This window comes from Dysidea avara, chromosome 9 (assembly GCF_963678975.1).
Source record: "Dysidea avara chromosome 9, odDysAvar1.4, whole genome shotgun sequence".
NCBI lineage: Eukaryota > Metazoa > Porifera > Demospongiae > Dictyoceratida > Dysideidae > Dysidea > Dysidea avara.
The window spans coordinates 29,355,700-29,381,187 of NC_089280.1; the positions used below are offsets into that span (position 1 = coordinate 29,355,700).

Below are 25,488 nucleotides of genomic sequence, written 5' to 3' on the forward strand. Positions count from 1 at the left end.
CTGACAATGATCATCAAAGCTTTCCACCATAGTGGTTGATCAAATGTGATTATAGGTGTGACATTATGTCGCCGGGAATGCTCTTGAATGTATTTCAATGTGGAGTATACGCATGTAGTGTCACTGGGATTGATATCAATCATTGGGAGGAACATTACTGATGATTTTCCAGGATGATTTCCATGATGAACAAGCTGCATCATTCCTGACCATGCTGGCCTTGGTGATCCAAACATAATTGAGGTTTTCCATAATAAATCAAAGTAAGAGGTGGGATCTTTGGCTATAAAACTGTTGAGCTGTTCATATTTAACCTTGGTCATTCCAATACTGTCTTCTTTATGGTACACAATTGGCACTCTACCAACACCAGCTATTTCACTAGGTGTGACTTTAACTCTGTGGATTTGGTAGCTCTTATTAACTCCTGGGGTTATTGCAGCTATCATCCCCATACCATGAAAGGTATCATTTCCATCCAGAGTTTTGATATTATGATCGACATTGTCCGCAACATACTGGATAAAATGTGACGAGTGATTAGGAATGTCAGTTCCATAATTCAACACCGCGTTTTGTTCAAACTGATGAACTTCATTGTAGGAACAACAGAAACCATGCTGATGTAATGTATCGATGAGGAAGCGTGATGCATACTGGTGATGCAGTTGCACACCCAAACCAACTTGTAAAGGTACCAATAAAACTCTGGGACGAGCTGCCTGCATTATAGCTTGCCCAATTGAAGCAATTTTCATCTGGTTTTCTTTTCTTATAATTAAACCTGTAAGAAACAATCTCAGAGACTCTGGTAAAAAGTTGATACATACATCAGATCCTAGATTTTCAAAGCCTGGGTAAACAGAGTTAGATGTTTTCACTGCTTTAATGTCTTCCCTGATTAATTTGGCTGCGGTTTCTATTATCCTCATCTTTTCCTTTTCAGAATCAGTATCACGATGGCAATAAAATTCATGGAGGATTGTCTTGGCTTTATTTCTAAAAGTAACAACATTTGGTTTACCATTGATCTCCGTCTCAATAATTCTATCTCCAAAATGTTCTTTGAGCTTTTGCTGCATATATTGATAACTGTAAGCACCTAGCTCGCTGTCAACCATACACTCTTCCATGTGTTGGATCAAATCATAAATAGTAATCTGTTCATCATCATTTTCTTCAAGGAATTTGGTAGTCTCAAGAAATGCATCTGATTGTTGCTTCTCTTGTGGTCGACCTAACTTCACCTTTTTTGAAGTATTCCCTTCTGATCCATGAGCCAAGGGCATGTTTTTCATGGTGCGAAAATTGACACTGCACACTCTATGATAGACTGCATCAGCTGCGTGTAGATCATGAACTTGTAATACTCTAGCCTGTACTGCATTTGCCCAATCATCCCCCCTGTCATGACACACTGCTAGAATTGTGGCTCTCATTTCAACTGTTCTTGCAGTTACAACTTCTGAAGTTTTTCTTTTTTTGTCAACAATTGCTGGTTCACCACAAAAGAAGCAGTCAGTGCCAAAATTAAATTCCCTCTGTGTTGACCTAAGCATATGCTTACCAGTGTTTGTAGCTGTTGCTGTACCTGGTTGTTCTTCTTTCACTCTTAAAGTTTTAGCTATTTGATCTGGTTTACAATATTGGCGGCGACATTCTTGGTGTACCAACTGTCCAGGTACGCAATGCACAGTGTCTCTTCTTTCTTCACTTGCCTTATTGATGCTTGCACATCCCTTTTCTCCTAGGGTAACTTTGGATAATGCTTCTATGGGTAGATTGCAAATGACACACTCTTCTAGTACCTCTATGTCTTATCCATTGAGATCAGAGGATAGCACTCTAGCTATTCAATTGTCTTATAAAGCTTGCTAAATAATAGAATAAGAAAATTTAATGTGCAAGGATTGCATGAAGAATAAAATCTAAAAAAAAAACAAATTAATGGCCATGCACAACAATGTCCAAGTAAATTAAAAGGCATATATAGCAGCCTTAATGATTAAATAAAAATATATGGCTACTATGACTAAAATGTTTGAATTCTTGATTTCACAAATCTTATTAACACAAATACAAAAAGGTTGGCAGCAGTCACTAGTTGGCAGAAAAATACAGTATTGATTTTGATTCTCATACCTGAAATCTATTGCTTTAGTCTCTAATATTCTATAGCAATCAAAAGAAAGACACTGTTTTGCTTCTTTTTAATGCCAAGTAAACAACACCATTAGTTATCATGGCAACAGTTATTGGAGCATAATAATCCCAGCTGTGTGATAGTGATATTTTTCTACCTCTATACTACAAGAAAATTAGCTGACATTGCTCTGCAATTAGTTGGACACTAATAATTAATATATGCTGAAACCTTTAAAGCTGAGCATTTTGCTGACAGCTGAATGTGATTTGTTGACATAAATGTGCTATATAAATTTTATTTGAACTTCCCATATACTAGCCACCTTTGCATAGCAAATTCAAAATTGTACAGTTTGCAATATAATTGGTGGATCTGTGTGTTAGGCCTATATACAGTGTGTAACTGCTTCAAGCTAACAATAGTACAGACTGGTTTCCATGGTAACAGTCAAGTCCTGAAGTGCCACAAATCTCCTTTGTCATTTTTTGTCTTTTACCACAGCTTAAAGTGTGCTTCCAGTCAAGAAAAGAACACTACTATAGTGAAAACCTTAAATTTAATTAAGTGCGTGGGCGGCCAATTTTTTGATCAGTTAAATGGCTCTAACTTCTGAACGAAATGAGCTATTGACTTCAAATAAGTATCACATTGTTCCTTTCAGTGAGACCATTCATTTGATACCACATTTGACCAATTTGGTTGATATTTGGATGAAATATAGGCAAAATTCTCAATTTTTGCCAAAAATTGGCTGTAAAAGGTCACTTTCCCGTCATGGGATTCCTTAGGACTTTTGATATGTTATAGAGTACAATTTTCTGTGCTAGGAACTGTTAAGAAAGCTTGTGTTGCAATTAGTTAAAGGTTGACCCCTTATTTCCATAAAATGACTGGACTAACACTCACACTCACACACACACACACACACACACACACACACACACACACACACACACACACACACACACACACACACACACACACACACACACACACACACACACACACACACACACACACACACACACACACACACACACACACACACATACGTTTGTAGTTTGGAGAAGTTGGTAGATACACACAATGACATACGTTCTGTAATGATAATTAATTCTCCTACATAAATACAAAAAAAGTAATGCTGTTACAAAACTGTTTGCTGACAGAGTTTTAGTCTAACATATGCTGACTGTTGTTAGGATCTGGTGCTGGTGGTATGAGAAGGAGTGGTACTAACATACAGTATTTCATTGACTTTGTACAGGCGAGTATATTGTGTGGTATGTAATACATCAAGGTGCTAAATATTATGCTTCATACCTCAGTTGTGTGTTATGCTAGAGAGACTGAATAGATTGGATATACACGTTTCACTTCTTGTTTCCTTTAAATGAAAATTCCAATCTCACAACTACTTAATCATTCTCACGATGTGTCTGGCTCTAAGCCTAATTAATGCCCAGTGTTTGAATAATTGCTGGCTCCAATTTTTTTTTCTTTTTTTTGGAGTTAAGTGCCAGGGATTCTATAGACGTGAATGTGGTATCATTTGTGTGTGTGTGCGTGCGTGCGTGCGTGCGTGCATGCGTGTTGGATTGATCATAAGCTGACACCCAAAAGAGTAATGCAGCAGCCATGACTGTATTCCCCACTTCACACACAGACGGTGTTTGGATCATCCCCAGAAGAACAGGCTCGGTACTTCAGAGTGTTCATCAAACAAGAGGCCAAACAGAAGGACAAGTCATCCTCAGTGTGGACTGTGTCAGTCAACAGCTCCTCAGCAAGTTAGTAATACCACATGTACTGAGTAATTTGCTACTTATTAGGCTGTTCAAATTGCTAAAATCATGCATTTTCAACTAAAGCCGCTTTTGGGCCAACACAAGGGTGGCTACTTTTATATGTAGTGTATCAAGCAGTTGGCTAGCTAGGTCACTTTGTACACAAACAAAATATTTGGGGATTGTCATGTTGTTTGAGAGAGTATGTATGTACTGTAGAGTGTACAAGTTTGGCAAGGTTAACTGTTTATTGGAAACTACAGATGGAGAAAGGAAGCGGCTAGAGATTTCCTACTGGTTTAATTACATTGTTTTATTGTATAGCTCGAACAATCAACTATTGGTGTTTCAGTGCCGGCTATTCCATGTCAGCAGTGGCTGGTGGGGCCAAGTCTGTCATCTTAACCAGTGGCACTCTGAAACCTCTGAACTCTTTTGTAGCAGAACTGAGAGTGTATGTTTTGTTTGTGTGTACTGTAGTCTTTGGTGTGTTTAGTATGGGAACCCACACCACACACACACACACACACACACACACACACACACACACACACACACACACACACACAACACACACAACACACACAACACACACAACACACACAACACACACAACACACACAACACACACAACACACACAACACACACAACACACACAACACACACAACACACACAACACACACAACACACACAACACACACAACACACACAACACACACAACACACACAACACACACAACACACACAACACACACAACACACACAACACACACAACACACACAACACACACAACACACACAACACACACAACACACACAACACACACAACACACACAACACACACAACACACACAACACACACAACACACACAACACACACAACACACACAACACACACAACACACACAACACACACAACACACACAACACACACAACACACACAACACACACAACACACACAACACACACACACACACACAACACACACAACACACACAACACACACAACACACACAACACACACAACACACACAACACACACACACAACACACACAACACACACAACACACACAACACACACACACACACACACAACACACACAACACACACAACACACACAACACACACAACACACACACACACACAACACACACAACACACACAACACACACACACACAACACACACACACACACATGTAATGCATGTGCACATATGTGCATGTGGTGTATGCATGGACTGTGTGTTGTGCGTGTGTGCATGTGTGTGTGTATTGTATGTGTAGTAGTGCATGTGTATGGTGTGTGTGCTTAGCACACATTCTGCTTATCCTCAAATTATTAGGAGTTTCCCGGTTACACTGGAGAATCCTCATGTAGTGGATGGCCAGCAAGCATGGGTGGGTGTAGCTAAGGTTGGACCAGACAACGTACCACTCAACTCCTCTTATGCTCAAAGGTTAGCTAACTCATGTGAGTAACTGTACAAATACATCACCCAGCAGTGAAGTCTGCTCAAAAATTGCCTGGCCTTATTATGTAGGTGGCTACATTAGGTAAGTCACTTTGTACACAAATGTAGCCAGGTCATCTTATTACAGTAAATAGTAGAGCAGGTTTACATTTGTGCTTATCTTGTATTATTTAAATAATGTCCTTTTTGTGTGTTGTTTTAGTTCACTTATTAGATTGATAATTCTATGAGGAATTTATTAATGTAATTTTGTTGCTTGGTAATAGAGGGTCAACTGAGTATCGTAGAAGCTTGGGCAACACTATCGGTGAGTACATGAGCTAGTAAGAAGCTATTACTGTCAGTCTGTCTGTATGTGTTACGTACGTAGTAAACTTGTCAAGAGTGATACCTCATGGTGTCCTGGTGTTCTTCTCATCTTATGGCTTGATGAACAGTTGCTTTGAGAGTTGGAAGGTATATATGTTTATGCAGTATATAGTGTGTACATGTTATACCATACACTGCATGTGTGCTTTATTTTAATCTTATGGAGTGTTTATTTTCTTTAAGGTGGCGCTGAACCGATTAAGTCCAGCCGCACAAAACAATTTGTTTCAACCCACATGCTTAATGAGCTATTTTAGGGTGGCCCAAAACTTTGCTAGTATACAATAATCTACTCCTTAAAAGCTGTTGTGATAGCCTGTGATGCTTTAGTTTAGCATACAAAATTTCATGAAATAACACGCCTTCATTTTTCGCCTATAAAACTCTGAAGTCTTTGCCTCATTTTTAAAATAACTTGGCCAATGAACAACCTAACGCTAAGCCACTTTGGTTCCAACCATTTCTCATCTTGTAGAACAATTCTATGCTTTCCTTTTCACTGATAACAACATGGAAAGTAGTGAAAACGCACACCCGTGAGCTACAACATTGGCTAACAACTCCATCAAACCCGAATCACGAAAATTCGAAGTGTAAGGTATATGTGGGTATTATGAGTCACTTAAGCTTTCACTTCCATATCTTCACAACCATTTAACAATAAAACATAAAAACTCAGTTAAAGGTTACTATGTCAATGGAGATTACAGACATAGTTTTATATTTGGGATTTGAATTCTTTAGAAGGCACACCCTATCAAAACCTTAACTTGGTACATTGCACGTATTATGAGTCAGTGATGGTATTATGGGTCGCTTCAAAAAACTTTCTTAAACCATAGGATAGCTCATAAGAAATCTGTGGTACACAATTTTCAAGCAATTCATGCACAAAACTCTGTAATTTAATTCATATAAGGTAACTGGTTTTAACTGTTATCAACACCAGAATGCATAACAGACAAAATCATACACAAACATACAAAATAACAGCTACAAACCACATAACCAATTTAACTAGACAGATGCAAACAGCATCGTGGGGCGAGCCTGATGACTTTGAAGTATTGATGGCAGTGCAAACTACTATAGACCCTACGAGTTGTATGAATAGTTCATCTTCAGGGGTTTCTCTATCTCTTCTGCGCCTGTACTGCCCTCTCCTGCGTCGAAGGCGTTCATCTGCATCCATTGCACGTGGCTGGGCAGTAACGAGGGCAGTAATCTACGCTGGTAAATGCCGTGATATGGTCCATTACACATCGCCAAATATGGGAAAGCAGTAATCTAGGCCGGTAAATCCCGTGATATGGTCCATTACACATCACCAAATATGGGAAAGCAGTAATCTACGCCGGTAAATCCCGTTATATGGTCCATTACACATCGCCAAATATGGGAAAGCAGTAATCTGGGCCGGTAATTCACGTGATGTGGTCCATTACACATCGCCACATATGGGAAGGCAGTAATCTACGCCGTTGATTTATCGTGATATGAATCATTACGCTGGAGCAAGTGTAAGGTATCCGCTTTATATCGTAATTTATTGTCGTATTACGGGTCCATTACACATTGACTCCGTTTCTTATCGTAATTTTTTGTAAACGGGTCCATTACACCATTGACTCGCTAGTGTGGGGCTCGCTCAGGCTCGCCCCAATTAACTGGATGACTAATAAAGTTAGACTGTTAATGGTCACTACAAACAATTACACTCACTACTGCATTAGTCACACCCAGAACATACAAATGTATCTGGAATATTTTCTTCATCACTAATTTCTGTACATCTTATGTCCCACCACTGTCCACAGCAATCACAACAAATCCATACTTCATTATCATCAGGACATCCATACACAAGACCACATGCAGGACACTCAGCTTCACTCTCCTCACTTCCAGTATCATCAATAGAAAGAAATTGTAGTTGGTCATTAAGGTTGTCTGTTTTATCTTTGGTGGGTGGTTTAACTAGTTTTTTCCTTGGTACAGTCTTTTTGTGTATTTTCTTTTCTTCGTCTTTTCGAAGTTTTTCTAGTTTCCTATGTTCTCTCTCAAGCTGACGTGCTTTCTTTTTTTCTTCCTTTCGTTCTTTTTCTTTTTGTTTTTCTTGTAATTCCTCCAAAACTTGAGTATCTGTTATACATAGTGCTTTTGTATTGAGACCTTTTTTCCTCTTAGTTCTTGGTGTTTTTGGTCTTGGAAGTGAAAGGATGTCACTTAAAGTTGTACTGATGGTTGTGCTACTGCTGCTACTACCACAGTGAGTAGAGACTATACTTGTGTTGCTGGCACTGCACTCTGGTGACTGGGTATCACTAGACAGAGAAGATACAGTGGTACTACCAGTGACTAAGGATGTCGGAACAGACTCTGGATGGTTGAGTCTAAGCCATTCAACATATTCATCATCAAATACATCATAGCCTTCATCATATCTTTTTCTGTAAAGAGATTCCTTTTCATCATTGGACTGTTGCTGTGTTGATACATCAAACTCAAATTCATTGACCATCTGTGAAACTCTGTCTTTCTTTGAACAAAATGTAGTGTTCGATGGAGCAATTTGTCTATCAGTGATTTCCCCAGGATTCAGTGGATATACTCCACACTTCTTGAATCCAGACATTATATTTATAGGGGTCACTGAGTTTGGCCAAGCAACTGCAACAAGTGAAGCAATTACATCTGTAGTGATTATTCTTCCTGGATGATCCAAAATATATTTTCTGCATGCTTTATAATAGTTGCTCTTAAAGGACTTGAAGACCCCTACATCTAAAGGTTGTAATATGTGGGTAGTGTGAGCCGGTATACACAGCATGTGAATTTCATTACTCCTAGCCACTTCAATTGCCTCAATGGACATGTGAGAAACATGACCATCAAGTAGAAGGAGAACAGGTCAAGATGGTGGGATTAGCTTGACGAAGAAATCAAGCCACTTGCAAAATAATCCACTATTTACCCAGCCACTATCACTGCAATGGAAAGCAGTTCCTGGTACAGCACTGACCTTCAGATTCTCTGCTATCCTCTTTCGTGGATATATCATGAAAGGTGGAAGAGCGTAACCGGAGGCTGAAACGCATGTTAAAATAGTATGGGTTTTACCCTTTTCTGCTGATGTTATACTCCATACATTACGTCTGCCCACTTGGGTTAGGACCCGCCCAGGCTTATGAACAATTGAAATACCAGTTTCATCCATATTGTATATTTGCATTGGTTTTGCCAGCAAATTCAACCTTGCACAAAGGCCTCCCAACTTTTCAAAGAAGTCTGTTATAGTCTCCTTGTTTGCATTAGATGCTCTGGAATGTGAAAGAGATTGAGCTGATCTTAAGGTAAGATTTGGATGGCGGGATCTAAATCCATCAAACCAAGACCGCCCTGCTGTGCCTTCATTAAAAGGATGATACCTCCCAGACTTCTCCACAATTTGAAAAGCCTTCTCCATAACATCACATCTTGTAAGTCCAAACCCCATGTCTGCCATACTTACACAATAGATAGCCAACTGTTCCTCTTCATCCTTGGTTAACACAGTTGGTGGACCAATTCGACAATCCATCTCAAATTCATTCGTAACTCTCCTTCTGAGAGTCTCAAATGGTATGTTGTACTTCTTAGACGCTTGCCTAATTGTCAGCTCCCCTCTCTCTATATCAGTTAAAGCAGCAATCATACTTTCGTAGCTCCAAAGTTTACGCTGTGGAGGCTTAGAGAGTGCCATATCCTATATAAAAATATTAAACACATTCAGTATACCTGTACCATAAAAGTTTGCATGTTTATACACATAAGCATACTCAACTCATGCATGGTTCTGCTTAACCATGCTCTTCAAATAAAACAAAGACAATTATTTAATCAGTTTAAGACTTAACCCTTAGCCTGAATGAAAACTTTCAAAGACGGTCACCCGCCTGCGCCATAATTGAGGAAGTGACTAATGAATCTATTTAAAACGTAAATGGCTTCTTCAGTGCGACTTATATATACGCCTTTTGCGACGGAGTCCACTGGACCAGTTGAGGATCAGTCTACAGTCACATGAATGAAAGCAGAGCTGAGAAGCGTGGGTAACAATTATCATAAGTCGCTTATGCCTACATTTATTTATAAGTTACGACTCACGCCTTTTCCCTTAACAGTCTTCTCCACGTGTTCACTTGATTTGTTTATCCTCGTGTTTATCAAAGAAAATTAAAGCGCACCATCAAACAATTTTGCGCATGCGTAGTAGTGATGAGGGGCATAATAGGGCTTTGCTTACTTGCCTTGATGCGTAGGTAGATAGTTTATAGAATTTATCCTCCGACGCAAGCATTTTATTAGGTTTTGAAAGGTGACCCATAATACCTCCCGACTCATAATAGGAACACATACCTTACTATTGTAGAGTATCGCTTACCCAATGCCTGTACCAAATTTTGATGGTCTGTGGTGCATAATTTAGACGTTATTTAGCGAGAAAGGAGACGGTGTGGCTAATCAGGGCGCGGTCCGTATAACAGTAATCACACGATGGCAGCTGGTACCGTTCGCCAGTGAATTAACCAGAGTTGTGACGAGCTAATAGTTTTAAAGTGTGAATAACGTTAGTTGTATCTACAAAAGTAGCTGGGTGGTCTGACAGAGCTTGTTCTGTTAGTCAACTGAGACGCTTTGCTGTGGTCTATAAATTTCTGCGTTTGTTCGCGCATTACCGTAAACATGCTGTACAATTAACTTTGTGCGGCTGCCCTTAATTGGTTCAGCGCCACCTTTAATGATTTTGGATTCAGTACAGTATCCAGGGGCGGGCCCCGCTTGTTTATTTGTGCTGGTAGTCAGGGTATTACTGTACAAAAAGTAATATTTTGTACACTTTAATGGTTTAGCTTCTTTAAAGATAAAAACTATTGCAGTGCTCCCTCGATTATCCGACCCCCTTCAGATAATCAAAAAGTTTGGATAAACAAAGTCCATTCATTTATATACAGGGCCCTGTTCAAATATTCTAATAGAGCTTACATCTTAGACTAAATACTCTAATAGAGCAGTCATTTCTACTGTTTGGTTAACCAAGTGCTTAGGTAATCTGTATTATTATTCTGGAGCTTGGTTATACTTCAAATTAATATGGTATGTACACTATTGTGTTTACTAAACTCACTATCTCATACCCTTGCATTCTCAAACACACAACTCATCACTTTTGCTCCAATTTAAAATTCCAATTAACTACCTCTATGTGTCACATAACATGAGACTGTGACTGCCCACACCTCCACTTGTGAGAAAAGTACAGCCTTCTACAGGGTAATAGTCCTGACAATTGCCTACTCTAGGCTTAATATACTGTAGTACCTAAATAGTGGATGGGTGTTCCATTGTTACATGGGTTGACGTAGCCATGTTAAAAAGACCAAGAGCAGGGTTTTTGATAAGTATTTATACTCTGAGCTAAACTACATTTACTGCTTTGCCACTGCATGGGCCAACCACTTCCAGTGTACTAGTCACAAACCAGTGCTGAAAAAAATGGAGTGTGTGGGTCATTTTGTATTCACACTGGGCCAATGAAATGCCATATTGGCTTATCAAATACTCTGAACATGTGTTCACTTATTATTTGTGTTCATAACTTCTTCTCTCCATTATTATTAGGAATGTGACATCTTACAAAACATTGAGCTACACAAGCCAGTGTTCCTGGAGCCTAAACAGAAGAGCAAATTACAACCAGTCAGTGCATCAATAGTGTGTTGCACTGAGTACTCAGTTGTGTCATAGACCATGGATTCATTTTATGAGAAGATAAATGACCCTCAGTATCATGGTGCCATCTTCTTTGCAGTTTGTAGAGGAAAGGTGTGTGTGTGTAGTGTAGTGTTTATGTGTGCGTGTGTGTATGTGCAGTGTAGTGTTTATGTGTGCGTGTGTGTATGTGCGTGTGTGTGTGTGTGTGTGTATGTGCATGTGTGTGTGTGTGTGTGTGTATGTGCATGTGTGTGTGTGTGTGTGTGTATGTGCATGCGTGTGTGTGTATGTGCATGCGTGTGTGTGTGTGTGTATGTGCATGCGTGTGTGTGTGTATGTGCGTGTGTGTGTGTGTGTGTGTATGTATGTGCATGCGTGTGCGTGTGTGTGCGTGCGCATGTGTGTGTGTACATATACTGTTGTTATAAATACCGTACAGGTCAGCGAGGGCTTGGACTTCATTGATGCCAATGGCAGGGCGGTCATTATTACTGGCATACCCTACCCTCCCAGAATGGACCCCAAGGTGAGTGAAGCATCATCACCATTTCTCTCTAACAGAGGACTGGTATGCTGGCATTGGTATGAGATGATAGTTGAATATTACATCTCCAGTCTACAGTCTTATGAGAAAGATGTACCCATGTGTTTAGAAATCTAGAAAATCAACTTTTAAACTCTACAAAATCACACAGTTTTTGTATTCTTGTTGTTCCTGTTAAAAGTGGTGGCTACCTTTTAATTACGCTAGAATGTCTGTAAGTATAGAAATAACAAAGTCTAGCATAAATATATCTCTGATGTGTGATATTTATGAATGGTGTACAGGCTGATTAAAGCATTTTTATCAGGTACGTGATTCCATTCCAATTACGTTCCGTTTTGTTCCAGCCTCCCAATGGCTTGCTCATACAAATGTTTTATTGTAGTGGTGCAAGGGAGAGCTTTGAGATGTAGGGTGCTACAACACAACAATATTTGTATCACATCCTTCATTGCTAGTCAATGGGTTTGGTCATTGAGTACTGACCCCTGTAGTAACCTGACTCTTTAGCAATAATATGAGAACAAGTGTGTACCCCATTTGCTGTTTTGTGATACTGCCCAAACAGCATAGCAACACTTAATGTCATATAAATCGCATGAGTACTGTACTGTGATCATAAACTGGCCAATAATTGTGTACATACAAAATTTTTGTGAATTTTGCAAGTGATGACAGCTTTGTAATAATATAATTGTGGATTGGCTGTTTCTGGAATTTTGTGAATAAAAAGTGTGAAAATCACATTTTTCGCAAAAGCCTCAAAACTTCCAGCTATACATATATACAATGATGCACATTATTTGTATATGTTTAGGTCAAAATGAAAATGGATTATCTGGATACAGAGAAATCCTGTACAAGTCAAGTAAGTAGGTGTAGCCTCATTAGCTCTCTCAGACTACCAGAACACTTGTAGGGCTTGAGTGGAGAGCAGTGGTATCGTCAGCAAGCAACAAGAGCCGTCAACCAAGCTGTGGGTCGAGTTATCAGGCACAAGAATGACTATGGTGCTATAATCCTCTGTGATGAACGGTCAGTGGATAAACTACAACAGTTTTGTATATACACAGCATGGTTACAGACAATGTGCTTGTCAAAAAATTAGTTACACTGTACAGGGATCCCAATTGTTTGCTCTACAACTTAAAGTTACATTGTATGGCTAAAACTCAAACAGTTAAAGTCAAAATCAACAGCCCAAACGTGTAAACCAGAAAGTTCATAGTTTGTAACATTTACACTACTGTTCACTGAACTTCACTCATTGCCAAGCTCTCAATAAAACTAATGCAGTACTCTACTTCTCATGCCATACAGTATACCTGGACATTCACAGTATGTATGTTTCACGGTTATGTACTTTGTCAGGATTTTTGCGTTCTAAATTTCATGGATGCCTCGTAGCCAAGGATTCTCATGTGTTAAATTTCATGGATGGATCACTGTTGCTCGATTTGAAGATTTTTGTTTTGGCCACACGGCTCCTGGATTGATTTTTACTTCAATCACCATATTGATGTTTGCTAAAGCGCATCTGAACAAGTAGCACATTAGTGGCTATTTCTGTGTGAGGCATAGTCTAGTCTTGCAGTAGGCCTGCTTCTTTCATAAGTTTAAAAAAAAATCCATGGCGGGACCTGGGCAACCTCGATCCTGCAGCCATTCGATTTATGTTCAAATGCTTACAGGAGTCTGCCAAGTAGTCAGGATATTTTGAATTGAAATTTATAAAATTTCATGGTAGTTTTACTAACCATGAAAACTGGGGAAAATACATATAACAAAAATTTGCGGGTATATGGTATTATTGCTCTCCTTGTCACCCATTTTTTATAATTTTCTGTTCGGTCTAATGCTGTACTGTAAATAGTTAACACATGTTGTGTGGTACATATGTACTGTAACTGATCCATCACTAGGTTTAGTCATTCTGATACTATCAGACAATTACCTCAGTGGCTGGTGCCTTATGCTCGGATCTTCTCGACATTTGGGAGTTTGTTAAAGGACCTCATCAGATTCTTCAAGTCAGCAGAAACAAGGGTGAGATTTTTAGATGAAGAGTATTCAGTAGTGTGATATGAGACCATATAAAGAGATCACCCAGAGAGGGATAGTCATGTTTCACTAATCTGCGAGGTGGAACCTCTCTTAACGGTCACCTGAGTTGGGTGGTCACCTTGGTATAACGGCCACGTGACTATGGCCCCAGCCGATTCCCAATCAGTTTGTACAGAAACAGTTTGCATTAAGCGGTCACCTCTATAACACATATAACAGCCAGCTTTTGAAATCCCAAATAACACTTCATTATACAAAAGCCTCTCACAAAGCGGCCAGCAACAGCCATGATGGTGAATAAACTAGTATAACAGTTTATACTCACAGTTGTGTTCTGTATAGGTAAGCTTATAACTACTCCATGGCTTTGTCTCTTTGCATGATTCTAAATAAATTTCACCTCACAATATGTTGATTTCATGAATTTACTATAGTGCAGTTACCATGTAGTATTACAGCTTTTCCTTCACTGGCTTTGTAGCAAGACAGCTTAGTGATAATGTCTCCATACAGTATCTTCTGGCTCTTGTTGGTCATCCTTTCTGCTACTTTGTTTATGCCTTTTAGCTATGTAAGTAATGGATTGAAATGTAGGATAGCTATAATCCCAGGAATCTTCATATAAAGACCAAATCTTGGTTTGTTGCCTATGGCTGCTTTATAGAGGATATTGAGTTAGGTAGCCACCTCTCTATAAAGGCCAAATATTTCTGGCCCAAAGGTGACCGCTTTAGACAGGTTCCACTGTATCACTGATGTGTGTGATCTGATCCCACAGGGTGCAAGCTGATTATTTATGGGTTCCTAGTAATAGGTGTAACATGGGCGGGAGGGCTTTGCCTGATATGGATATGTATGCCTGAGGGCATACATATCCTTACAGCTAATTCTGATCTGTAACAGGCTAATAGCCTGCCGGGCAATCAATTACCCAAGCCAATACGAGTGCGACTTATATATACAGCACATGCCTGAAAAATTTGATTGTGGGTTAGCAGCTGGTACGTTCTGGCTACAATGAATGGACAAATCCTAGAGATATATCACAGAGAATGTTAAGTGAGTTAATGTTTTTATGGTATGATTGTGGAGTTTTACTAAAGGTCTGGATGGGTAAGCTTACTTGTAGAGTGGTATTTTGTGTAGAGTAGTAATTTTGTGGTATCAGTAATGTGGGTGTGGTCCGTAATTGAGAACGTGCAGTAACACTTGCTGTGGCACTAATTCTCACCTTAGCCCAGCTTGTTTCATAGCAAGGATAGCAATGCTTTCTGTCTGAGTGGTTTCATGGCCAAATCCAAGTTGTGCATACTAATCATGTGAGTGTTCATTGATCACCATTTAATATCTATTTAATTTTTACCCAGTTGTATGCAATCACTCCGGAAATATAAAAAATCTCTGTTACTAACGTAGAGAAGGCATCACATGCTAGCTACTACATGCACAAATTGAAACGTTGCGCTGTTAGCAAAGATAAATGGGACACAGGTAACTCTGTGATGTGGGCATTGTATGTACTGCGCTATGCCAAAAGTCACCTGTCGGGCTGAAGTGATGTCAAACAGTGAAAATATCAATCCTGTAGCATTAGGCATTATCAAGTTACACTTGTCTTGAGGCATTAATAAATCATAGTCAGGTAGTAGAAAATTCCTTTATATTTTAAATTTTTTGTAGCAGTGTCTTGGGTTATACTGAAGACACTTTAGGGCTTGGTTATACCTGTCAGGGCACCATGAAGGTATTGTGAGGATTGTTTCTGGCCATTATTGTTTTGTGAGAAAGTGCAAACCCTATCACACTGTTACATGTACTACCATACTGTATGATACTATACAATCCTCCTCTGTACTGGTTTGTGTAATTACTTATTTGTATGAAGTCAAATATAATTCAATGAATTATCATTCACAGTTTGGAGGTGGCAAACCAGCAGTTGTTAAAGCTCCCACTGGACAAGCTAATGAGGCCAGTGTGTCATCCGTCACAACACCTCCATCTGTAAGACCACCACCATCCCATAAACAGTCCATGAAGGGTATACAAAAGGCCAGTACAGTGGACATTCATGTGGCCAATGAAAGACCACCTGGTTAGTGTATGTGTTGTAATAGACAGGAACTTTGAAATAGTATTGATGATGAGATGTGCTGATTTCAGTAGTCTGAACACTTAGTTACGTGCACAAAGGGGATTAGTTCTAGCATGATTGTCAAGCTGTCTGTACGTACTTCAGTATTGAGTCCTCTTTGATATGGTTTCACTGTACAGTGGCACCTCTATGACAGACACTTTAGCTAGGACAAGAATTTTAGGCCTGTGTTTATTTGTTGTAGTAAGACATTTTCCACTTTCAAAAGTAAAAATGTTACGGAGTCAGACCTTTTGGGACCAACATCATTTCTGAGGTGTTTTTTTTTCTATTGTGTCCTTAATTTGGGGAGTTGTTAGGAGAGGTTCTACAGCACTACTTTAAGCTGTATTTATGGTTGGTTATTTACCTTGCATAAAAGGCAAAAGCCCAGGCTTTTACTTCCTTTCCAGCGTTTTTTGATCCGGCCTGTAAATGAGTATGGCCTTTAATCAAGACAGGTGTTCATTGAATGTAGCTTTTATACAAGGAAGACGGTACATATGTAGATAAATATACAGTGGTTTTCAACCTTCCCTTTTGTTTCCCTGTATAGCCAAATTGAAACAGTTTCCATGGTAACACCATGTGTTATGCTAGCGCAACATTTGACATTGTTGTTCCCTATAGCCTCTCTGGCAAAACTTCAAGTACAATATGAAGAAGATAAGTCACTTCTTCCATCACTGCTGTCAGCTGAGGTAGGTCTACAAACATCTAAAAAACTAAGATCCTTTATTTGTGGTGTATGTACTGAAATGATCTCTTCAGGTTACCAAGCCTAAGCACTCTGTTGTGATGCTCCATAGCTCTGCCACCATTGAGGTAGTTATTAATAGTAAACATTGTCTGTACATGTGTATCGTAGGGTTCTTCCAAGTTGTCTGATCAGATATTCAAGTCATCTAGTAGTAGTTCAACTAGTTGTGCATCAGCCATTGCTCCTGCTCAGTTTAAGGCACCAAAAAGACTCGTAGTTAAAGTGAGTTGCTAAGCAACAAAGATGTAATGTTACATTGTGGGTTTAGAAACGTTCCAGTTCAAGCAGATCTGACCAAGATGCTATATCATACATCTCTGAACTACGTCAGTCACTGAGCAATGAATCTTATGATGAGTTTAAGAAGACTTTGGCACACTATAAAACGGTATTAGCTATTCATGTTAATATGAATTACTGTAAGATGGGTATATTCTCTTTAGGAAGGTGACTTCTCTCAGTTAATGACTAAATTAAAAGAAATCTTCCAGTACCCATCCCAGTATCCATTATTACATGGTAAGAATATATATATGTGACCTGATCGGCCTTCCACACACAACTTGGACAACCATAACTTAGTGGTGATAAAGAAACATATTAGCCTACTGACAAAATTTCAAGTCAATAGCCTTTTCCAATCTGAAGTTATGAGTTGTCAACATTGGTAAAATAGATGTGTGAAAGATCCCTTTTTGCAGATTGGGTCACATATCAATGTAGTCGCAGCAATTGCGATAGTCATATATACACAGGGTTTAAGAGATATGTCAGAAGAGAACACAAGGAAACCTTTGAAGAACAGTGTTCACAATTCACCAGTACTACAGGTTGTAAAGTAACTCAAATGATATTCCCTATTTGAACAGTTCTTGTTCCATAGAAACAACCAGTAGTGACGGTGTCAAATGGAAAGTCCCTAAAATTCCCAAACTAGAGTCATTACGGCGTAATAATGTATGTTACCCCTTATTAGTATGTTTGTGATTTGTGTTTATCAAAGTAGCTGGACCATCATGTGATCGGTGATAAAGAACTCAATTATAGGTTACCATTACACACTGCACGTTGTAAAGAGGAAGAATCACTAGCTACTCAATCATGCACTAATATTACACTAAACAGTACTCCAGATGATTTCATGTCTATAAAACAATTTGTTGCTAAGGAGGGGCGGTTACCAATGAGGGCAGCTACATCGGGTCAAACCTGTTGTGCCTGTCATACCAGTAAAGCCAGCAACCCTCGACAAGCAGCTTGTGGTCATGTTTGTTGTTCACGATGCTGGGTGGACAGGTTTAAGGTAAAGTTATAGTCTTGTTGAGTTGTTTATTCTCCTATCCTTGATGTAGAATGCTGACAGGAGTTGTCCCAATTGTGGTAGGAGGATACACAGGTTGAAAAAGGAACTAACAAAACTCTACCTTGCGTAATAATGTAATTCCAGTTTTGGTGGTGTACCTTTGTGGTGATGGTGTATGTGTCCCAATAGTAAGCCGTCTGATACCTGTACACATGTTACAAAATTCTTTCTTACACCAATAATTAATTTGTGCAAGCTTGTGTAGTGAGTGGTTAAGTGTGTTACATTGTCTTACTAAGTTTTATTCAAACCCTCCTTCATTATAGGTATAATGGACTCAAGCAAAATTGTGGTATTAATTGTATGTATGATAGGGTTAGCCCTTATATCAAAACTCTGTATTAAACATTAGCTGTCCTCACAATACTTAGTGAAAGTAGACTGAGGGTTGCTTTATATTACATAATCTTCATGCATGCTTGCGGTTTCCCCTCCAATAAACTTTCTGCCATCTTGTTAGCACAAGTGTGGAAAGTTGAAAACTGATTGAATTGCAGTTGCTATCATCACGTTGTAGTGGGCTAATGTTAAGCAGCTGTCGTTCATGCAGCCACATTAGAAATGATACCTTACCTTGTGGAGGAGCAAGTCCAATTCAATTGGTTCCCCCGGGTCCATGCATGCACCATTTAACCCGGTAAATGTGATGATAACATCTCACAAAGAATGAATTCTAAATAAGATGACACAATTGTTCTTGTTGCATGACATATCAAGTGGACCCCTGTACATGTTTTGGATGCTACTTTGGAAATGTACATGTAGAGGGACTGATTCTGTCTGTTATCAGTGAACAATAAACGCTGCTAAACCATAGTATTATTAAATACGTTACCCTATTATTATTATGCTCATCAGTTGTCGCTGCTAAAATCTCTAAACTACTAGTGCCAACCTCTATCATGTGATGAATTTTTATATATATATATATATATCATTAAAGTAGTACCAATTAATACAAAAAAAAAAATTCATTTTAGTACACAGACATAAATTGTGCTTAATATACATTACACAAGGTGTGTGCATGGGCAATAAAAATATACGTAAGAGTGAATTGAGTCTCTTCATAAACATAATTATAATAATATCATTCGGTGTTTCATTCAGTGTTTCATTCGTGATAATAAATGATTTGACACATCATCAAGTCCACAACTGTTCAGAGCTGATATCAGGTTGTCTACTGTTGCCTCTTCATCATGTTGACTGCTATATTCTTCAAGTAACAATCCAGTAGGGTTACCGGCCCTCATACACATGCTCATTGTTGCTCCGTCAACTTTCAATGCTTGGCCAAGGGCAACTACTTTAGATCGGTCAGCTCTTGATCCATTCAACTTGCCAGCCAACCATTCCTTAATGTTAGCATCCATATTCTGTATCTGTAGCCCCCGGTGAGTGGCTATCTCAAACACACCAGCTAGAGATATAATAAAGTTGATGATACATTAATTTGTATGACAATACCCTAAACACCTTGAGGCTACCCACATGTACATACATACTTGAACAATATAGTAGACCCTTGGGTCTCATGATGAAAGTATTCATGGGCCAACTGCCCAAACATTTCGTATGGACAATTCAGGCTTTTAAAATATCCCATAAATGTCCCATACATTTAGTATGGACGATTCAGGTGTTTGCAACATGAAAACATGCTTGTTCCAGTACAAAACCATTGGGAGTGAACAAATGTTCACTTCTTTGATATTTGGCAGCTCATGACATCTGTGCACACATGTTGCATGCAGACACACAATTCCAGGAAACCAGCAGTGTTCCACACACATGGTTTAGAAGGAAACTCAAAACAACAAGCTGTTCTGTGTGGAATAGTAAACACGTTGCAGTAAAACACCTTGAAAAACTTTAAATATGCTATATTGAATATTTAATTGGAAGGACTTATTGTTTAATAAACTTCACCACAGATCTATTTCTTAACGCTTCATGCATACTTGCACATGCATAGAGCATTACAAGCATACACATGTGTAGTTTGTGTATAGTAAATGTGTGCTGGTGCGTGTAGGTGGAAATCAAAAGCCTACAATGTATGTACACAACCAACACAGAAAAACTAGACAGATTTTAAGCAGGATTTGATATTAAACACAACAATCACTTACTTTCATCGTCTCCAATCTTGTCTTCATAATATTGCCGATGCTGTTGTTGTCGCTCACGATGATCTACCACTTGTTGGTTATGATGAGCCATCGCTGTTTCTAGCTGAGAGTGTAATGCTGGACTAAGCTCTAAGAGAATACTCATAAAAATATCAAACGTCTTTTGTGGCTTCCGTAACAGCCCTAGTAAAAAATTTCTTGACCTCTCCTGTAATGTGCTACACAGTTTGATCTTGTGGATTTCTTCTGATCCAAACTGCCTGACCAATTTATCTGATACAAGTATATCGTCAATCGGCAAATGACGTTTAAGATCTGACCAGTTTCTTTTGACAATATCTTGATACTGAAATGCCATGTGCTGACACCTGCAATGGTATGGTAATAATGAATACATTTAGAGATATACGTTACTATATATAACTGAGCCAGAGCTACCACATAAGCACAAAATATACTAAAAGGGCTGGGTGTCTGTATCACATGGCTTACTAAAAGTAAACATATGGAAACATTGTGATAGCACAATGCAGTTACGCTTTGTCTCTAAAGCTCTTTTTAAGTCCATCTGTTATAAAGAGCAACACATTCTGCAAATACAAGATCACAAAACTTAGGAGCCTGTGTTCTACTAGAGTTGAGATGAGTTCAAGTAGGTACACTGGAACTCCATCTTGACATAGTAACAACAATTTCAGAAAACCAAGCATGATGGCTATGGGATCATGAATGGTTTAGGAACACCTCAAGTCCTACCATGGTATAGCTTCATACCACTCTAAAATGGATATCTCTTATTTAGAACATTACAATGTCTTGAGTTTCTAGACATGACATACTTAAAGTTCAACATATCACACAAAGATGAACCAACACTATAGTGAAGTCTAGTACAAGCCTTGCTACATGCAGTTACCCAAAATAGTACAAACACACAGCATGTTGCCCAAGTCAACTCTGTCTGAACCCTGCAAGTGCAAGTTAACCCCGAACCCTGTAAGTGCAAGGTGTACCCACCTTTGTGTATTTCATTTGAAGACTAGTGTTTATAACATTAAGTTTTAATGGCCTCAACAATTCCAAAGTGATAGAATAATCTGCATTTGCGTGGCACAGGTTTCCTAACTATAACCGGTTAAGCACACTGAAGGAAACAAAAGCAGATCATTGAGAATAAAGTGTCTTGACTATCACGATAGGTGTTCATGTGACAAGTTCTTTTTAGCTTTAGCCTTACACAGAAAAGATAGTAGCTTAGTTGCATCTTTGCAAGGAGCAGTTTGAAACCTGCAGAATACAATCGTGTTAAAATTCTTCCAACGCTACCTTGGTTACAGAACGCATTTTAATGAACCTGCGAACATTTGAACACTACTCCAGTAACAACATTAAACCATTTTAGGCGCTCTTTGATACTTACTAACCCACTGAACTGTACGGTTACACCCTTATATATAGTCTCGTATGACCAAACCCGAGAGGCCAAACTACGCTTTTAACAGCCGGTCCCACCACAACTTAATGCAATTCTGCAAAGCGCACTCACCTTTTCTACAATACTAATTCACGATAATCTACTTCACTTTAATCTCGAGGAGATGATACTCTCATTCGTTTCTCGAGCCTTCTCGAAAGATTTCTTCTTTTATTTGTCTCGTCACGTGATCAAAACCGCAAACGATCGTACCGAAACTACATTATTACATAAGGTAAAGTTTGTTAGTTCTGTTTCGGGCCTGTTTCAGCTGTTTGTACCAAAAGTTGGGACAACTCCTCTACGTCAGGGTAGCTATAGCCTATACGTAGAGAGTAAACAAACTCTTTAACTTGTTCATTCACCCGTGACTATCAGTTGCATGTGAACAAATAGCACCTAATGTTTCTCACTATATAGCTAATCCTTGTCAGTAGCTAGTTATACAGTGACAAACAAGTGGTAATTCTTCCGGCGGCCTTAGTAGCTACGTGCAGCGTCAGTAATAATGGTAGCTTATGGTACTGTAGAGTACTGGACAATGCTGTGATATAGCTAGTTAATCAGTGTACTTTTGGGGTTCATGTGATACAAACTGACACAAATCACTGACAAGTAATTTTGGGGGTCATGACATACATGCATGCATCATTTGATAATTCCACTCATTGGAATTGACAGGATGCTGTTGTTGTTTGTTTCTAAACTGCCTTATATGCATGGATAAGTGCACTGTAACCAAGTAATCAGTACTGCATGCATGAATATAATTGCGATAGGTATCATACATCTGTAGCTAGATTTCCGTCTTTTAATCCAAGTAGTAGTCTTATAAGGAAACTCCGCGCATTTCATGTTACTTGTGGTTATTAGCTATCTAGTGTGCATGCCAAAGTCTTCTCATATAGTTGTATGATATAGCTTGGTTGAATCTGCTGCACTGCATGGATTGGAATGCAAAAAATATGATAGCCACCAATTTTCTGCAAGGGAATGACACACAGGTGGTCATTGTAAGTATAGACCAGTGATCATGGCCAAACTCTATAAGTCACAGGTCAAGGTCATCAAATTTATACAAAGTCAATGGTCAACGGTACAGTTCGCCACAAATATTTTCAACCCACAAATCAAAATGTTGTCAGTAAGTCACAGATCACACACTGGAGTCACAGTCAAGTGAGATTTAAGCCAGTTAAGACTTTGACCATGGTTGCAGACATACTTACAGTGTGTACTTACATGACACCCCCTGTTCTGCATGATAAAGAATATCTAAAGGAAATGTCATGCCATTCAGGAATTCCATAAGTACAAGGAATTCTCATATTTCATAAGGAAATCTATCGAAACATAAAGGAAAAGTCATCTTTTCATACAACATTATCACATTATATATATATATATAGTGCAGTTGTATATAGGAATTATGATATTATTGTTATGCTCAATGCAACAAATTAACGAATCATGCTAATATTTAGCCTAATAATATAGCTATATGGTAGAGTCTGCAACGTGAAATTTCGACATCCAAGAATCAACTACCAAACCACCCACAAATGCTATAGGCTAGGTACCCCTTAGAAAATGCCAAATTGGTGTTACTTTTTGTTAACGTCTTGTCGTGCAAATCGGCTAATATGCATGTTTACAAATTACAAGATTTTTTTGCTATATCTTCAAGGAAATGTCTTTTCAAGCTGCAATACGCACTCTCATGCAACTTTTCTTATTAACTGTAGTCTAAACTAAAACCATCAGTGGCTGCATTGTCTGGAGCTCGGTCTGGAGCAATTTCCAGCCGCAGCCGGCTATAGCCTAGGGTTTGTGGGTGGTTTGGTAGTTGATTCTTGGATGTCGAAATTTCACGTTGCGGACCCTATATATGGTGACATCTGATGGTCTGTGATACCTAAAGGGCATGTCAAGACAACCATACATATTTTACATTTCCTTACAGGAAATGTAATGAAAATAATAAAAGGAAATCTTATCGGCTATTATTCGATAGTTGAGAAATTAAACTGTTGCATGTTTGCTTGAGTAAAGTAAAATTGTCGCATTTTGTATTGCGATGTTATTGTGATTGTTATACGAAAAGAGAGTGATGTGCTAAAATGGTGACACTGGTGTTCCAAAGGAAATGTCATACCACATTTTCTTAGCTATAGGAAACTTAACACTGCATGATCATGAATTAATCTCAAGTATCAACTTACAGGAAATTAGCTACCTATACTCAAGGAAGTGTCATGCCATACAAGAATACCATATAAGTACAAGGAATTCTCAAATTTCATTAACAAAGAAATCTATTGAAACATAAAGGAAAAATCATCTTTTCATACATATCATCACATTATATAGTGCAGTTGTATATAGGAATTATGATATTATTGTTATGCTCAATGCAACAAATTAACAAATCAGCTAGGCTAATATGGTGCATGACATTTGATGATTTGTGATATCTAAAGCAAGAGTTCATAATATATTATATATATTATGAATTCTTGCTATAAAGGAAATATCAACCACACATATTTCCTTACAGGAAATGTAATGAAAATGATTTCCCTTACAGGAAATGTAATGAAAATGTCAACATTATTAATAAAAGGAAATCTTATTAGCTATTATTCAGAAATTAAACTGTTACATGTTTGCTTGAGTAAAATTATATTAAAATTGTTGCATTTTGGATTGCGATGTTATTGTGATTGTTGAGACAATGACAAAGAAAATGGAAAAGCCTGGCAGTTCAGTAGACCACCATTATGGAGGTCACCAAAAAGTGACAAAGTTTTTAGGAAGTTGGATACAAGTATATAAAGCCCAGCTGCATGTCTTCTTCTCTTACTCCTGATATTACTAGTGTATGTGTTGTAGTACTGAGAGGTGATTGTGATCCTTGTCTTTGCCATGAGTATGATAAACCTTCTCCTTCAGCAAGACAAGTAAATGTCACACTTTCATCACCAGTATAAGAATCCCAATTGTTTGATTTTGACCTGTTGATTTTGACAAATCATTCCTTGTAAACAGGGCATTTAGACTAAGCAAACACGTGTGTATACTTTGTGGCTGTATATCTGATGAATATATATTATTTATGCAATAGCATTAGTTCTGTATGCATAACTCATGTAGCCGAAGTATATATGTAAACATATTATCTACTTGCCTAGCCTACATGGTGAAGTGACATCATCAGCATTAATTTTATCTTACACACATCATCATGACAGTTACTATGCAGCTATACCCTAGCAAACTTATAGGACAACTTTAAGCATGATAAATGTTCACTAAATTGTTACATTTCCACCAGATGTTTATTCCAGACAATATCAGCTAAATCTACACCTTTTGATGTAGCAAATCAGTTTTCACCAAGTGTTGATATGTTTCCATCAGATTTTCCTTATGTACATGAATAAGGCATGAAGGTGATGTGAAAATTCCTGTAGCAGGAAA

The 25,488-nt window shown here is 38.5% G+C and overlaps 2 protein-coding genes across 3 annotated transcripts in view; one reads left to right on the forward strand and one right to left on the reverse strand.

The window, feature by feature from the left end:
- LOC136265873 (regulator of telomere elongation helicase 1-like) overlaps positions 1 to 18,599 on the forward strand; it is a 29,669-nt gene extending 11,070 nt beyond the window's left edge. Inside the window, exons 13-34 of one of the 2 annotated variants that reach the window (XM_066060810.1) lie at positions 3,349 to 3,413; positions 3,813 to 3,936; positions 4,258 to 4,387; positions 5,283 to 5,396; positions 5,678 to 5,718; positions 5,782 to 5,867; positions 11,442 to 11,519; positions 11,568 to 11,645; positions 11,974 to 12,060; positions 12,896 to 12,946; positions 12,998 to 13,113; positions 14,001 to 14,124; positions 16,060 to 16,237; positions 16,907 to 16,977; positions 17,048 to 17,101; positions 17,145 to 17,258; positions 17,305 to 17,424; positions 17,480 to 17,555; positions 17,792 to 17,866; positions 17,920 to 17,993; positions 18,043 to 18,339; positions 18,389 to 18,599. In XM_066060810.1, coding sequence (XP_065916882.1) covers positions 3,349 to 3,413; positions 3,813 to 3,936; positions 4,258 to 4,387; positions 5,283 to 5,396; positions 5,678 to 5,718; positions 5,782 to 5,867; positions 11,442 to 11,519; positions 11,568 to 11,645; positions 11,974 to 12,060; positions 12,896 to 12,946; positions 12,998 to 13,113; positions 14,001 to 14,124; positions 16,060 to 16,237; positions 16,907 to 16,977; positions 17,048 to 17,101; positions 17,145 to 17,258; positions 17,305 to 17,424; positions 17,480 to 17,555; positions 17,792 to 17,866; positions 17,920 to 17,993; positions 18,043 to 18,339; positions 18,389 to 18,469 — 2,234 coding nt within the window. In that variant the 3' untranslated portion in view covers positions 18,470 to 18,599. Of the gene's footprint in view, positions 1 to 3,348; positions 3,414 to 3,812; positions 3,937 to 4,257; positions 4,388 to 5,282; positions 5,397 to 5,677; positions 5,719 to 5,781; positions 5,868 to 11,441; positions 11,520 to 11,567; positions 11,646 to 11,973; positions 12,061 to 12,895; positions 12,947 to 12,997; positions 13,114 to 14,000; positions 14,125 to 16,059; positions 16,238 to 16,906; positions 16,978 to 17,047; positions 17,102 to 17,144; positions 17,259 to 17,304; positions 17,425 to 17,479; positions 17,556 to 17,791; positions 17,867 to 17,919; positions 17,994 to 18,039; positions 18,340 to 18,388 lie in introns of those variants that run through there. The other variant, XM_066060811.1, reaches the window with a different exon arrangement.
- A 727-nt stretch (positions 18,600 to 19,326) lies between these two features.
- Positions 19,327 to 22,225, reverse strand: LOC136266883 (uncharacterized). The gene is made up of 3 exons (XM_066061906.1): positions 22,081 to 22,225; positions 20,535 to 20,902; positions 19,327 to 19,822 (listed from the first exon to the last, which is right to left on the reverse strand). The coding sequence occupies exons 2-3, from the start codon at positions 20,890 to 20,892 to the stop codon at positions 19,506 to 19,508; spliced, it is 675 nt and encodes a 224-aa protein (XP_065917978.1). The 5' UTR covers positions 20,893 to 20,902; positions 22,081 to 22,225; the 3' UTR covers positions 19,327 to 19,505.
- Positions 22,226 to 25,488: the final 3,263 nt, after the last annotated feature.

Excerpts from the sequence above, each read along its gene's own strand:
- LOC136266883 (XM_066061906.1), bottom strand. The coding sequence starts at position 20,892 with ATGGCATTTCAGTATCAAGATATTGTCAAAAGAAACTGGTCAGATCTT. Across the intron at positions 19,823-20,534 it reads CAAGATTGGAGACGATGAAA|CTGGTGTGTTTGAGATAGCC; the intron begins GTAAGTGATTGT and ends TTATATCTCTAG.